General features: G+C 38.4%; 1 protein-coding gene across 10 annotated transcripts in view; it reads left to right on the top strand.

The window, feature by feature from the left end:
- Window positions 1-16036, top strand: part of LOC108020448 (heparan sulfate 2-O-sulfotransferase pipe) — a 48163-nt gene that overhangs the window by 14243 nt on the left and 17884 nt on the right. For all 10 annotated transcript variants that reach the window (XM_036816557.3, XM_036816562.3, XM_036816561.3 and 7 more), the window contains exon 2: window positions 8178-8344. In XM_036816557.3, the coding sequence (XP_036672452.1) occupies window positions 8178-8344 (167 nt within the window). The remainder of the gene's footprint in view (window positions 1-8177; window positions 8345-16036) is intronic.

Raw genomic sequence — 16036 nt, 5'->3', positions numbered from 1 at the left:
TTTTGATATATCTTCTGTTAGGTGGTTCTTAAACATGTTCTTAGGTGGTTTTTGGCGAAAACAGTCTCCGAAAATGTGAAACATATTCAAATAATCAAAAAACAATTCTCTTTTGGTTAAGCTGGAAGACAGTAAGTACCAATACGTTCGATTTATTGATGCTGTACTGTACCTATCTGTATCTATTTGTATCGGGTTAGGCAAAAACAATTTGTCGTGGGCGGGGGGAGTGGCATATTTGCAGCGGAGCGTTGCAGTCGCACGTTCCTTGAAAACGCCGCACAATTCGCAATTGAAAGTTGGGTTGAGTTTTTACTTTTTTGCATCTTTTACACAGCAACCGCAGTTAGCCATTTGATCGAAAGAAGACCTTTTCCCAGCACAGAATGCTGTGTCCGGTTGGGATTTTGTTTTTTACTTTTTGCTCTGCTTTCTTTTATGGGATCACGTTCTATTTGAAACGTGAATTATTTGCAACAAGCCGGCTGATGGATGGAAGTAAATCATGATAGAGAAAGAGGAGAAAGGTGGATAGGGAATGGGGGAGCTGGGGGAAAGGAGTGGAGGATAAAGCCCAATTCCGCACATTCAACTCGGGTTTTAAGTGCGTGTTAAGCGCCACTCTATTCCGTACGGTACGCGATTTACGATATTCGATACAGGCGTAAAATGCCTTCCAAATATTTTCTTTTCTACCAGCATCTCCAGTAATCGCTTTGCTTCTGATTATTATTTTGCGGCTGCTGAACGCTTCGGCTGGCAAAGTCATTAACTTTTATTTTGTTGTATTATATTTCACTTGAGCGTGTTGAAGAAGATTACAATAATTTCGGGCAAGTCGTCGCCTTCGGCTTAATTGTATGTGGATTTTGAGGCTGCACTCATTAAACTTGGAGGCTAATGACTTACTAACATGGAAAATGGTGAAAATAGTTTGGATAATTGCTGAGAATTATCAATGAAGAATATTGAAGAGGTCTACTCTATTTTATTTGCCCTTCATAATATGGCACATTTATCAACACGTTTTAATTGTAATTAATTATCATATGAAAGAATTTGAATTATAGTTTTAATTAATTTTCATTACGATAATGCAAATAATTTAATGCACTTTTAACATACAATTTTGGTGTGGTAAAACTCCACGAAATGATTTATATGGTTATAATTTACTTTTTAGAGCGTAAGTCTAAACACTGCCAAAAACGCTTTCACCATTGAAAGCCACTACCGAAATTCCATTAAATTCCAGGCAAATTTGTTGGACCCTCTCACCCAGTTTAAACATTGTCTAAAAGCAATTCTGTTGACCCAACTTTTTTTGTGCCGTTCGCTTGTTTACTTAAAATTTATCACAATTACTTTACCACATAAAACGCAATGAAAAACGAGGAAAACTGTTTTTTTGATGAGTTTTTAAATGCTGACAGAGTCTTGTTATTAGAGTAAACAAACCACAGAAAAATAACGAAATAAAAGAGCAGCGGCAAATGCAAAACAAAAAAATTTGGAGAATAATGGTAAAATGTAGTTCAAAAATGGCATAACATTTGTGAAATTAAAATAAACACAGTTCCAATCTGTGGACGGCGTTGCTGCTTTTGTTTTGCGGCTTCAATTGAATCATATGCCAAGCCTTGGTGGCTTTTCGTGCTGCAGAAAATTGTTACTATAGCTTAACGTGGCTGTAGCTATGGCTACTTATACAATACAATATGAACCGCCCCCAGAGTCGGGATGGGTACGTGCAAAAACAAAACCAAAACCGAAAAACTGAAAAACTGAAAAGAAAAACAATTGCATAAAAAATTCACATGACTCGAATCGTTCGCGCTCGTCTCTTTCGAGATTATACAACTTTCTAATCAAAATATTATTTTATTATTATTACTCATGGCGCGTTTTTTGTTTATTTTCGAACCTTGCCTTACTTCACTTTTCGTGGCGTCACTAAACTCAATTGCTCAATTGACTCAATCAGCCGAAACTAAAGTTTTCGTCTCAATTTCCCTCGGTTACATTTTGGAAACAAAGTTTCCGGTACGCACTTTTCGTCTGTTTGCCCCGAAAAATGACTGGTAGATGTGGGTCAGTTTTGCCTCCATCAGCTGCCCAAGTAAAACCAAAAATCATCGACGGGGGCACGTAGAACGTTTTAATTACGATTGGCCTAGTTTCCCTGTAAGCCGAGATTTTGGACCGTTCTCTTGTTGCTCCGGCAGATGGCTATCTATGCTGGTCCATGGCACGGAGCCTGCTATCAGATTAGAGTTAATAGTTTAATTGGGAGTGGGCCAGGGGAATTTGGCTTTCGGACCAAGCCCTGGGGAAATGTGATTAAATGTGACGAGAGAGATCTTTGTACAGGGTTGAAGGTTGTCGAATCTTAAAGTTCTAGCACTTAACTTCTACTGTTCTTATTATCGAAACTGCAAAATTGAATGCCTAATTTAAATGCGTAAATGATTTATAAGTTGTTTAACACAATTTTTGATCCTTATAAAAGCTACTAAAATCATTAAAAGTTCTAAGGCGGTAATATACTACTTACAAACCTCCAAGAAGCTATTTTTTACCTTGACCAACGTATGACATATAGCTTTGATCTCCCCAAAGAAGACTGTAAAAGACTGCCCAATTTACCTACTTATTGTCTTTGGCAACATCCCGAAAACACCAACAGCTTCCTCTCCCAGATGAATTCCCAAGAAATCATCTTCAAATTGGTTTCCTATGACCTCGAATGTGCCCACTTTTTTGGGATACAGCCTAACGGAACCTCCAGCTTTAGAGATTAAGCCCTGACCCACGCGACCTCATTGCACCTCTCTATGCGCTTCTCACACACTTTTCCTACAGACTTACACAACAATTGACAATTTTAATGGGCCTTTGAGCCGGACCCACGAAAATTGCCTAATGAAGTGCTCATGGATTGCGAATGCCAGCCAAAAGTCAAGCGAAAGGTTCCAAAAAAACTGGTGGCGGAAAGTTTGTTGAACTTTTGTTACGCCGAGAAACGCGAAAAAATTCAATTTCTTTGCATATTAAATCAGGCAAATCATTGTGTGACCCGGGGGCCAACTAGTTATAAAAAGATATGCCGCCTAGCGATTGGGTTATGTCATGGTGCCAGCCATTTCCTCCAAAACGCTAATGTTCAGTAGAGAATAGTTCTACAAAGTCCGGGCGAAACCATCTGGCCCATGAGTTCGTTACCATGATTTCATATTTCATACCTTCGCGTTCTTTCAACTTGTTTGGCCACTTCTAATCGTAATGCCGCTGGCTTGGGGGCAAATCTGGGTTCAAACACCTTTCGAAATCTTGCCTATTGCGTGTATTGATTGGAGTGTGTAGCTTCAAAGCGCGACTCGGTTTTTTCATCTCCGCAGATCCCCCATCGAAAATCGGACTCATTGCGAAAGAAATCTTCATGTCTCGAACAATTTGTTGCGCCTGCTCTGCAAGTCAACCAAGATGGGGCTGCTGGAGTTGCTTCACTGTATATCACTGAAGCATATTTCGAGTGGTTGTTAACAGTGCGAAGTCCACAGCTTGAATCGATCGAACAAGCTGTGAAAAAAGTCAAGCAAAATTAAAACCAATTAAAAAACTTTAAAGGTTTATGAACCCCACATCATAATCTTATATCTTTATTAAAAGAATTTGGTTTGTGTTATTATAGAAATCGTGTTCCTAAATCAATTATATATAATAAAAAAATTGTTTTAGGCTAATAGTTTTAATATAAACAGAAATAAATCTTTGGCTTAAGCTATAATTTCTCATGAATTTACAAAATTAAAATGATTTCACTTACCCAAGCTTCACTGTAATTTTTCTTTGAACCGCGCATTTTGCAATCTTCATTTCTAATGCCTTGGAAACTGGCTGCAATTTTGTGAGTCGCTTGCCGTTTTACAGTTTGATTAGCTGGAAAATTTGCCATCGTTTAATTAAATTATGTTTTCAGTCGGCAGTTGGTGCCTAGGCTTACGTGTATGGGCAGTCGAATGACAATGAACGGAAATGGCGAGCAATTTGCATGCAACGGCAGCTGACTTATCCCATTTCCATCCCCCTCGGCCCCGATCCACCGTACTTCCTCGGAGTGAAAGGTGCGGTCTGTTGGCCAACAAATGCTGATGGATAAACGGAAAGCATCTTGGCCAATGAACTTTGCGTTCTACGGCAACTTCTTGGTGATTCTGCAATTTCTCCGCTCCGAGTTGGGAATTGAATTCGCTGAAAAATTGCTGGATATGCATGAACCGTAGGAATAATCTAAGCAACCAGACGTATCTATAGTCATGGCTGTTATATGCAGAACATGTCTTAGGGCCCTCACCGCATACCTCATAGATGAGGTAGCTATACAGTTAGACAGAGTTTAGTTGGTAATGCGAGTCATTTGTCTCTTAATATGGGAAAATTTTGCTTTTACAGTTCCATCGTTTTTAAACTTTGAGCCTTCATGATCTTCCTGTACTTTAATTTAAGAAAAAAATACCAGATCTTTATACGAAATACATACAGTTCCTTCTTAAAAAGACAGCTTATCCTAACAATATCTATAACTCTTAGTCCCATTTCACTCATTACCAACATGCACGCACATATTTCAATCATCTTGATGAAGTTGTAGCCAACTGTGCCACTGTGGAAATCGAGCTCGAAGCTATTACTCTTGGAGCCACATCACCCCCACCGGCCACGCCCATGCGCCCCTTCGGAGCAAGGGAAATAGAACTCGCATCGCACACATATAGTATAGTATGTTGAAAGTCCCAAAAAAAGCGCTAACGAACCAAGTGTGGCCGAGGTCCCTGGCTCTTGGTCCCTAATGGCCTGCACATGTGCTACGTGGCAGCAAACGAACTGCAGTTGGACCCACCGAAATATACACCCCCTTAACTCCCGAATCCCCAACTCCCCCCTAGAGTTGTACAAAGAAATCGACGCAGTCACGTAAAATTATTTTAATAATCACATAACTTTCGGCATTTACACGCCGGGCGATCCAATGGGAGTAGCAAACAAAATGTCAATAAATTTCACACTTTTTGTTTAGGCTGACCAAAAAATATATGTACAATCGCGGTCAAAATTATAGAAATGTTTTAGTTCTAGGAAGTACGGAAAATTACCTTATTTATTATCATTGTTATTATTATTGTAAGAGATAGAGAAGTTTACAAAACTAACTAACTTATATGATATAGGCAGTGGGGGATCCAGAACATGGTCGTGGGGGTATTTAAAAAACATGTTTGAGTATGATAAAAAAAACTTTGGAATACATACATATGTTACATATACTTTTTATTTTTAACCCAGTAAGGGGGACCTACCTTACATATCCCCTCGTGGATCCGCGCATGGATGTAGGGGTATATATTTAATTTTATATTATAAAACAAAGATTTACATAAAAATTTAACATTCATTATTACTTTTATTCTAACCGCAACTGTATAAGAGTAACAAAGTTGGGATATGCAGGGAAAAGAATAAGTTTTTGGTGGCTAGAGCGCTTAAGTGGGATTTGCGTGGAACTTTAGTGTCAACTTTAACAATAAGTTGAGAAAAAACGGGGCCATAAATGCCCAGCCGAAACATTCGCCTGCACATAAGCCGCAAAACTTTGGCGGCCACTGTGGGCTAATGAAACGAAGCCTCCCCAAAAACACATATATATACTTAGCAACTCGAGCTGATTCCGCACAGCAGGTGACCGTCTGAAGGAATTTTCCTTGCTGGTCAGCCCCTGGAAACGGCTTCAGCTATCAATTGCACCTGTCTATCCAACAGATACATTTCACTAGTCTAACCCGGGATTTTTCTGAGACTACCCAGATTTCCCCCTTTGATATTCTGCCCAGCTGAGCTTCAGTGCAGTCGTTCGAAATAAATTACTCTGTGCACCTGATGACAAACTAAACAAGACCCCTCGAACTAAACTCCGCCCATGGAGTTATGGAGTTAAAGGGGAGATCGCTGGATGTCATTATTTTTTTTCACAGGGTATTTTAAACTTGTCGCACACTTTTGGACTCCCAGAAAAAATAACTTCTCTTAATAAATGGAGTAAGCCGTTTAAATCAGCCATTAGGAACTCTACGAATTTTGGAATCAAAAGTAAATATAAACTATTTGAAAGAGCTACCATTTGGGTTAGTTAGGAACGAAGTGGCCATTTATGCCGGCAAATATGTTTGTTATGATTCTGTTTAGTACACATTTTTTGGGCAAAGACCAACCAATTACCTGTAAGAAAATCAGTTTCCAAGTGTATTTAAGCTTTCGGCTTCTGAGCCCGGTTTATTCCCGGTTTCTTTGTGTATTTGTTTCCCTTCTATGGCCGCATTTATTGTCATTATTATTTTGATACCGTTTTTTAAGTTTTCTGTGTTGTCTGCCCAGTTTTCCTGCTATCTGCCCGTAGATTTATGCCAACAAAAGCCAACAATAAAAAATACATACACTCTGTTTTTGCTTTTAATTTTGTTTCTTTCTGGCGCTGTCCAGTTGGAGCGGCGGACAGCTGCATTAAAAAGTTGCCAAAGAAAACAGTTTGCATTGCAATTTTTACCCGGTTTTATTTTCCAACTCTCTTTAGGAGGTTCGTTGTTTTCTTTCTATTTCTCTGCGCTTTGTTTTGTTATCAACGTTGGGCAGCAGTAAAAAATATCAAAACAAAATAAAAATAGATATATACTTAAACATATACTTTTGTGTGCTTTGGAAGTGACCAGGGCCCACAAAAGGTTGTCCGGTCTGTTGCAACTCGGTTAAGCCCTCCCAACTGGGTCATTGTTGTCCGCCCTGGCTTACCGACTCAAGTAGAAGTAATGCCAAATCTGAGCGCTGCGAATTCAATTTGATATGAAAATACATGCATAAAGGAAAACAATTGAAAGTCGTTTGAACTGGGGAGGGGCTTAAATAGAATACAACCTCGTAAAACAAAAACATTTACTGGAACTCTGCACTGGTGCAAGAATCTCCCCTGAGGGGTGTAATTCTTGATGGGATATAAATTGAATAAGAGGATTAGAAAACTGCTGTTTTTACCTTTTTATCATTTTCAATGCAAGAAACTAATTTTTTAGTACTAACTTAAATGTTATGTAGAACATTAGTAATATACTGATAAAAATGTTTTCATTACCTTTCTTTTCATAAAGTTTACTAATTTACTGACCATTAAAGAGTCTGTTAAAACCATATTATTAAAAACCATATTTCAAAGATTGTTTTTACCAAAAGACGACTTTAAAAAGGTAAAATTTTTATATTTGAAAAAGATTATGAGCCTAAAAAATTTTTAAATATATTTTTGATTGTGTTTGGCATAATCTTTGTGTTATGACTGGCTTTAATGGACCTTGATATTTGTAACTCTGAAATTCAATTAATTTTTAATTGTTCCTTAAAAATGAGCATTTTCCAAAATAGTAAAAAGATACTTAAAATAATTGTAAGACCATGAACAATTTTGATAACTTTTTAAGTGTTGTTATTTGAAAATGTATTAAATTTTTATTCTTTTTTTTTTAAACGAAGGGTTTGATGGCCTTAACTTAATATCCATGCTATTTTTGAAATCCAGAATTCTTCGAATAAATTGTGACTTATGTAAGGTGATTTCCCAACCGTTAAAATACCCCAATCGCTGGGGTGTACCGCACACCTGTCAGGAATCCCTTGGAGCAACACCCCACAACTCATCCCTTATTGTTTGTTAATTTCTTTTATAATTTTTGCAATTTCTCCTCACTCACTACCAGTGCAATTCTGGTGCCCTTCGCCGATTTTTGCTTTGTTGTTTCGTTTCATTCCGTGTTCCGGCTTTTCAGAACTTAATTAAATGTTGTCACAGCGCACACTTTGTAGTCCTGGAGCCGGGTCCTCTGCCCCTATGCCACCTTTTTATTCCCTTCGAGTCCTGGGAGTCTGCGAGTGTAAGAGTCCCGGGGACAGGAATACGCCCCGCTGGCTGTTTGTGACAGCAATTCGAAGTGTAAATGAAATAATAGCTGCTAAAAACCAATTTGGCGTAAATTATAAAAGCTTAATGGCCATTATAAATGGGGAACCATCCCCGTTTCCCTCTGTTGGAGCTGTTGGATAACCTTTGACTAACAATTTATTTGCTTGTTCTCTTGCAGTTCCGTGGAGCTGATCGCCCTGCTGGCTATTTCGTGCACCTTCTTCCTGTTCATGCACACGAACAAATTGAACAGTCGCCTCAAGGAGATGGAGGTGAAGCTGCAGCCATCGGAGTTTTCGGCCCTGGGTCTAACGGGTAACCACATCAGCGGACACGATGCGGGCAGTAAGTCACTATCCCTCAGATTCAGATACCTGTACCCCCAGCCACCACCATCCCAGATGCATATCTAACGCATCTCACTCGCCTCATCTCATCTCAACTCACTTCCATCGCGGAACAATGGACTCAAGGGCAGATAGTGGGCTAGAATTTTCGCTCGATTGCATTCGCGTTGCGTTGCCTATCGGAATAAGGCATCAGATCTGGACAGGAAGTTTAGCAAAGTGCAAAAAACAGTGGGAAGAATGTAGGGTATGACTGAGGGATATTGGTGGAAGTTCACAGTTTAAACTTATAAAACCGTACGAAGCATACCAGAACCAAAATTTGTTGTATTATTTTATCTATTTGATATCTTGTTTTGGTAATTCAAAAATATTATTCGTTTTGACACTTGCTTACGGTTCATATTTTTGTAGTATCTACCAAGTGTTACTTGGTTTAACCCAACGGAACGGTCATATCCACCCATTCAGTCTATAAAATACCGCTTTTGAAAGCCTGCTACGCCCAATTGATTTTTAATTACCACATTGACCCAAACCTCAAGCCACGCAAAAACCCATAAAAAGTAGAGACTCGGGGAGGCTGAGACCTTTGTTAACATTTTCCATCGCCACTTGCCATAAATTAGTTGATCGTTTTAGTCTGAATTAGAGCTCGTGAATTAATTGTGGTATATTTCGGGAATGTAGCACAAAGAGTAAATATAAATAGACCTATGTTCATTTAAACTATTTGTGTGTACTTTCGGAACAGCACTAATAAACTGGCAAATTAAAATCAACATAATATATGCTCGATGCATTCATAGATTGCTGCTGCTGCAAAAGAGAATGCAGTGCACATTTTAATTACAATATGCATGTGCTGCCATATCACGCAAATACACATATTTTTACATAAGCGGCCTTTTTTGTCAATACTTTAGTGCATTAATAAATTATTTAGGAGCGACAGGTCCGCTAGGGAAAAGGTTAGGGGCATTATCTGCGTGACTGGGAATTTAACCTTTTGACGGGGCATTAAGCTCGTTTTTGTTTTTGTGGCCGAAATAAATAATGCATCATATTGATTGTAATATTATTAATTCAATTAGTAAACAAAGATAGTGATAAAAGCAACAAAAGGAAATAGGGGATTAATTGGCGGGAATTATGAAATCACAAAAATACGTATGTGGTTTTTATATTAGAGCTGTGTGTACAAGTACATTTAAATAAATACGAAAAAAAAGAATGTAATTGAAATATCTTATGTTATTGCAAATATAAGGTTTTCATTTTGTAGGCAGTTAATTATTGTATATCATAAAAAAGTTATAGACTTTTATCTGTGTGGGCAATCTTTCCTAGCAGTTTGTAATGCTCCCATTGAGATCACATTACCGAGGACCACAAAAGCCATCACTTGACACCTTTTTGCCCCACAACAGTGTTTGCCAAACATACTCCGAATTCCAAAAACCAAACCGCAATTGAGTGCATAAACAATAAAAAATGAAAATGAAAAGGGCATTATAGCTGTCTAATGAAGCTCCGGGTTTTTCGAGCGGCACTTGAGATTCTGCCACTCCATAATCGTCAGCAAAAAGCCCGAATTAGGCCGCGTCCAACCAACTAATAATGCTATTATTAGGCAACCGCGGAAAAATTCAAAATCGAATCAAAACTCCCTGGAAATGCAAAACCCTAATTTCCATGCCGGAAGTTTGGCGGCTTGCTCGGGCCGTGCAATTCCACTTGCAAATTAGGCAAAGTTGCCCCAACATCGCAGCAGCAGCTGTGCCAAGTGATCTCCACTTGGTTGATTTTCGCGGGGAAAATGTGAGTTGAAGGGGCCCGAAGCGGGAAAACAGAAGACTTCACGCCTAACTGCAGTGATTGCCAAACAACAACAGCAGGCAGCTGATGCACTGTGGTAATGAAGAAAGGCTTTCCCCTGGAGCCGAAAATAGAATACCCTACCAATCGATATGGCACCCAAACTATAACCCAAATCAAATTATTTTCAAGAAGTGAATAGATTTGAATAGATATTATATTGCATTTTTTTGTCATATTTTTTTTGGCTTGTTTCTTTCTTATTACATTCTTTAGTCGCGTAAATATATATTTAATTAATATATCTTTAAAATGTAATGTTTTAAAAATATCCTTCTATACTAAAATTTTATTTTTGTTTACTTCTTCTACTTCTATATTGCCACTAAACCATTTTCACATAACTATTTCAAATAATCAGATTAAGGAAACTGATAATACTATCTGAAAATAACACTCTTTTCTGTAAATTTTTAATTAAATTTAAATTAGCCCCGCAGTCATGTTAAGAAATCTTTAAAGCCCTCTTTGAGGGAACAAAGAGCGAAAATTCCGCAGCCAAAGTCGATTTTCCACTGTGCCGTTTGTGATGATGATGATAATGACGATGTGGAAGAGGATAAAGTCGGGCCAGATGCGACGGGCCTTCAGAGAGCACTTGTGGGTTATGTTTGCTGCACAGCTGGTGGCATCTTCATTGTTGAGCTCTTGCATTTGCGTCTGCGCACGCGTCAATTGCCGACAGTTACAAATTGTCGCCGGTTAGCCCCTCTCCAAAAAAAAACCCGGCTAATGGCAAAAAACACTACAAATAGCCAAGAAATAACAAAAGAAAATATTTTGGAAAAAGGAAAACCAAACAACACCTTGTGACGGTGATGGAGTTTTTCTCTGGGCTAAAGACAAAACGAAATACACAGTTTGAAATGCAGGAAAAAGGCTTACCTTCAGCCAGTTGTTCACCCATTCATAAATATTTCATTTAATTGACTCACACGACTCGGGGTCGAGTACGAGATAAAGATACGAATATGACGACGTACTCAACATGCTCGTTTAAGCCATCATGATGATGATGACACCGTTTGTTGCCGTTGGCCGAAGTCGGTCTTGTCTGCCTGCCTTTTTGTATTTATTTTTATATGTACTTGGCTGGCAACATTGAACTTGACTTAAGTTAATTAACGGTGCTGAACGATGCAAGCCAAGTTGTCTGCTGGTTGGTTAATTTCGTGGTCTAATGAGCAAATGGAAATGGGCAGCGAAAAACCAAGAGATTCTGTGGGATTTTAGGAGAGTGTGCATTTAAAAGGAGTGGGGTAAGCGGAGAATGATTGCTAAAGGAAATTGACCCACTTCCTAACAACATTTTCACAAACGCCAATTTGCATCAAGTGCCGTTCTTAGTAAGAAATAAAATGGTTATAAAATTAGTTTTTACTACGAGTATTTGCATACAATTAAAAGTTATCATTTTACAATTAGAAATAACTCATTATATAATTATATGAATTTTTTTTGTTTCTACCTTCAAACTCTGTTTTCATCACCCTTAACCCCAGACGTAATAGATCAGCCCTTTTAGAACCTTTCAGCACTCTACCTGTCACAAGCCATTGTCTCTGAACTAAGAAACCAACCCAGCAATTGCCTGCACCTTTAACTGGCGCAGTAACAACAATCTTAGCAAATATGTAGCAATGGCAACTTTGCCCCTGGCTAAAATGCATAGTAAACCAGTTCTTTGCGCTCACTACCGAACCGGGCTTTATTTTCAATTAGACAGCCGCAAGACACGAACTAAGCTACGGACCCAAACACCCATAAAAATAGCACCAACGGCTATGGGATACCTCTTCCTACTATACATCGAGAGAAAGTACTCCAAAACTTAATACTAAATGGAAAAATTGTTTCACAACTATGATTTCCATATACTCCCATGAAATTCTATTAAATAGTTTATGAAATCTTTGTAACACGTTAGCCTTTATAACGATACCCATTTTCAAAGTACAGCTTATTTAGCTAATGAGATATTTATCAGATATCCTAACATTTCGCTTCTTGTACATCAAATTCGCTGGGTAGCCAAAATAAGTGTTTTGGAGCTGAGGTCCAATTCAGTTGGAAAATGCAAGCTAGCAAGCAATTTGTGTTAGCAGGGGCGGTACCAAGGGGCTCAGATAATTTTGGAGCCAGATCTTAAGATAGGGTGTGATAGAGCGCTTGAGAAGTGAAACATAACATTAACCTAATGAACGAGGCTCTGGGTGGAACTGACTGAGAATGGAAGATAAAGCTATTTGAGGAAGTTTGCACGTAGAATACGGAAATAGTAAAGACACTGGCTGGTCAGTTATTAATTAGATAGATATTGATTGATTAGGAATGCATATTTTAAAGGCTTTTTATTATTTTTCAAGTCCTGGTAAAATGATCTTTAGTAGGATAGAGACTGAGTTCCTTATCGAACTCTTTATACATACACAAAATTCTTTTGTAGCACCTGAAATTTGACTTTAGAGAAAATTCAATAGATACAAGTAATGTTATTATATTAATGAATTTCCTCAAATCTTTTTTATCTTAACTGCCCCTTTTAATTCACACCACAAACTCTGACCAGTCCCCTGCCAGAATGAATTCACACAATTATTCTGTAATGCCTCATATTTAATCAACTGCGACATATGCTACGTGGTTCACCTTCGAGACTGTGGCAGTTCAAGTGGCCAATAACCGGAGCTAGGCTAAGATTGAAGGTCGGGCTAGAACACCAGAGAAAACCGTATCCAATCAGAGCAAATGGACAAGAGAGCCGGCTAAATGGGATGTGACCCAATTTTCAAACCGCACCAAACAACAAGATACAGAAACTCGAAAAAGAACCAAAATAAAAAGTGACAAATAAAAGGAGAGCAGGCTTCTATTTTAAGGTTTCGACCGCAAAATGTATTTCACTCTTGGTTCAGTGACTTTGTTGTCGGCGGTTTTTTGCAAAAGCTCGGCAGAAACCAGTTGGTGCAACACTTTCATTCATCCACATTTTCCAGCGAAACTGCCCAATTGACCAAATACAACGGATCTGGTTTAAAGGCAATCGGACTGGATACACGCAGACTTCCTTGTTCAGTTCGCGGCGAATTATGAAATACTCGGCCATAAAAACCAGGGGCTGGCCAAAACAAAAGTGGTGCGGCCGACCCACACTACACTTGAAAATCAAGATGTTTTCCGCATCTCTCTGTCCAACTGATCAATTGCAGTTCATTTGTGGCCGAAATAAATAATGCATCATATTGATTGTAATATTATTAATTCAATTAGTAAACAAAGATAGTGATAAAAGCAACAAAAGGAAATAGGGGATTAATTGGCGGGAATTATGAAATCACAAAAATACGTATGTGGTTTTTATATTAGAGCTGTGTGTACAAGTACATTTAAATAAATACGAAAAAAAAGAATGTAATTGAAATATCTTATGTTATTGCAAATATAAGGTTTTCATTTTGTAGGCAGTTAATTATTGTATATCATAAAAAAGTTATAGACTTTTATCTGTGTGGGCAATCTTTCCTAGCAGTTTGTAATGCTCCCATTGAGATCACATTACCGAGGACCACAAAAGCCATCACTTGACACCTTTTTGCCCCACAACAGTGTTTGCCAAACATACTCCGAATTCCAAAAACCAAACCGCAATTGAGTGCATAAACAATAAAAAATGAAAATGAAAAGGGCATTATAGCTGTCTAATGAAGCTCCGGGTTTTTCGAGCGGCACTTGAGATTCTGCCACTCCATAATCGTCAGCAAAAAGCCCGAATTAGGCCGCGTCCAACCAACTAATAATGCTATTATTAGGCAACCGCGGAAAAATTCAAAATCGAATCAAAACTCCCTGGAAATGCAAAACCCTAATTTCCATGCCGGAAGTTTGGCGGCTTGCTCGGGCCGTGCAATTCCACTTGCAAATTAGGCAAAGTTGCCCCAACATCGCAGCAGCAGCTGTGCCAAGTGATCTCCACTTGGTTGATTTTCGCGGGGAAAATGTGAGTTGAAGGGGCCCGAAGCGGGAAAACAGAAGACTTCACGCCTAACTGCAGTGATTGCCAAACAACAACAGCAGGCAGCTGATGCACTGTGGTAATGAAGAAAGGCTTTCCCCTGGAGCCGAAAATAGAATACCCTACCAATCGATATGGCACCCAAACTATAACCCAAATCAAATTATTTTCAAGAAGTGAATAGATTTGAATAGATATTATATTGCATTTTTTTGTCATATTTTTTTTGGCTTGTTTCTTTCTTATTACATTCTTTAGTCGCGTAAATATATATTTAATTAATATATCTTTAAAATGTAATGTTTTAAAAATATCCTTCTATACTAAAATTTTATTTTTGTTTACTTCTTCTACTTCTATATTGCCACTAAACCATTTTCACATAACTATTTCAAATAATCAGATTAAGGAAACTGATAATACTATCTGAAAATAACACTCTTTTCTGTAAATTTTTAATTAAATTTAAATTAGCCCCGCAGTCATGTTAAGAAATCTTTAAAGCCCTCTTTGAGGGAACAAAGAGCGAAAATTCCGCAGCCAAAGTCGATTTTCCACTGTGCCGTTTGTGATGATGATGATAATGACGATGTGGAAGAGGATAAAGTCGGGCCAGATGCGACGGGCCTTCAGAGAGCACTTGTGGGTTATGTTTGCTGCACAGCTGGTGGCATCTTCATTGTTGAGCTCTTGCATTTGCGTCTGCGCACGCGTCAATTGCCGACAGTTACAAATTGTCGCCGGTTAGCCCCTCTCCAAAAAAAAACCCGGCTAATGGCAAAAAACACTACAAATAGCCAAGAAATAACAAAAGAAAATATTTTGGAAAAAGGAAAACCAAACAACACCTTGTGACGGTGATGGAGTTTTTCTCTGGGCTAAAGACAAAACGAAATACACAGTTTGAAATGCAGGAAAAAGGCTTACCTTCAGCCAGTTGTTCACCCATTCATAAATATTTCATTTAATTGACTCACACGACTCGGGGTCGAGTACGAGATAAAGATACGAATATGACGACGTACTCAACATGCTCGTTTAAGCCATCATGATGATGATGACACCGTTTGTTGCCGTTGGCCGAAGTCGGTCTTGTCTGCCTGCCTTTTTGTATTTATTTTTATATGTACTTGGCTGGCAACATTGAACTTGACTTAAGTTAATTAACGGTGCTGAACGATGCAAGCCAAGTTGTCTGCTGGTTGGTTAATTTCGTGGTCTAATGAGCAAATGGAAATGGGCAGCGAAAAACCAAGAGATTCTGTGGGATTTTAGGAGAGTGTGCATTTAAAAGGAGTGGGGTAAGCGGAGAATGATTGCTAAAGGAAATTGACCCACTTCCTAACAACATTTTCACAAACGCCAATTTGCATCAAGTGCCGTTCTTAGTAAGAAATAAAATGGTTATAAAATTAGTTTTTACTACGAGTATTTGCATACAATTAAAAGTTATCATTTTACAATTAGAAATAACTCATTATATAATTATATGAATTTTTTTTGTTTCTACCTTCAAACTCTGTTTTCATCACCCTTAACCCCAGACGTAATAGATCAGCCCTTTTAGAACCTTTCAGCACTCTACCTGTCACAAGCCATTGTCTCTGAACTAAGAAACCAACCCAGCAATTGCCTGCACCTTTAACTGGCGCAGTAACAACAATCTTAGCAAATATGTAGCAATGGCAACTTTGCCCCTGGCTAAAATGCATAGTAAACCAGTTCTTTGCGCTCACTACCGAACCGGGCTTTATTTTCAATTAGACAGCCGCAAGACACGAACTAAGCTACGGACCCAAA

Source organism: Drosophila suzukii, chromosome 3, assembly GCF_043229965.1.
Source record: "Drosophila suzukii chromosome 3, CBGP_Dsuzu_IsoJpt1.0, whole genome shotgun sequence".
Lineage (NCBI taxonomy): Eukaryota > Metazoa > Arthropoda > Insecta > Diptera > Drosophilidae > Drosophila > Drosophila suzukii.
This window is presented reverse-complemented; position numbering and strand designations above follow the sequence as displayed.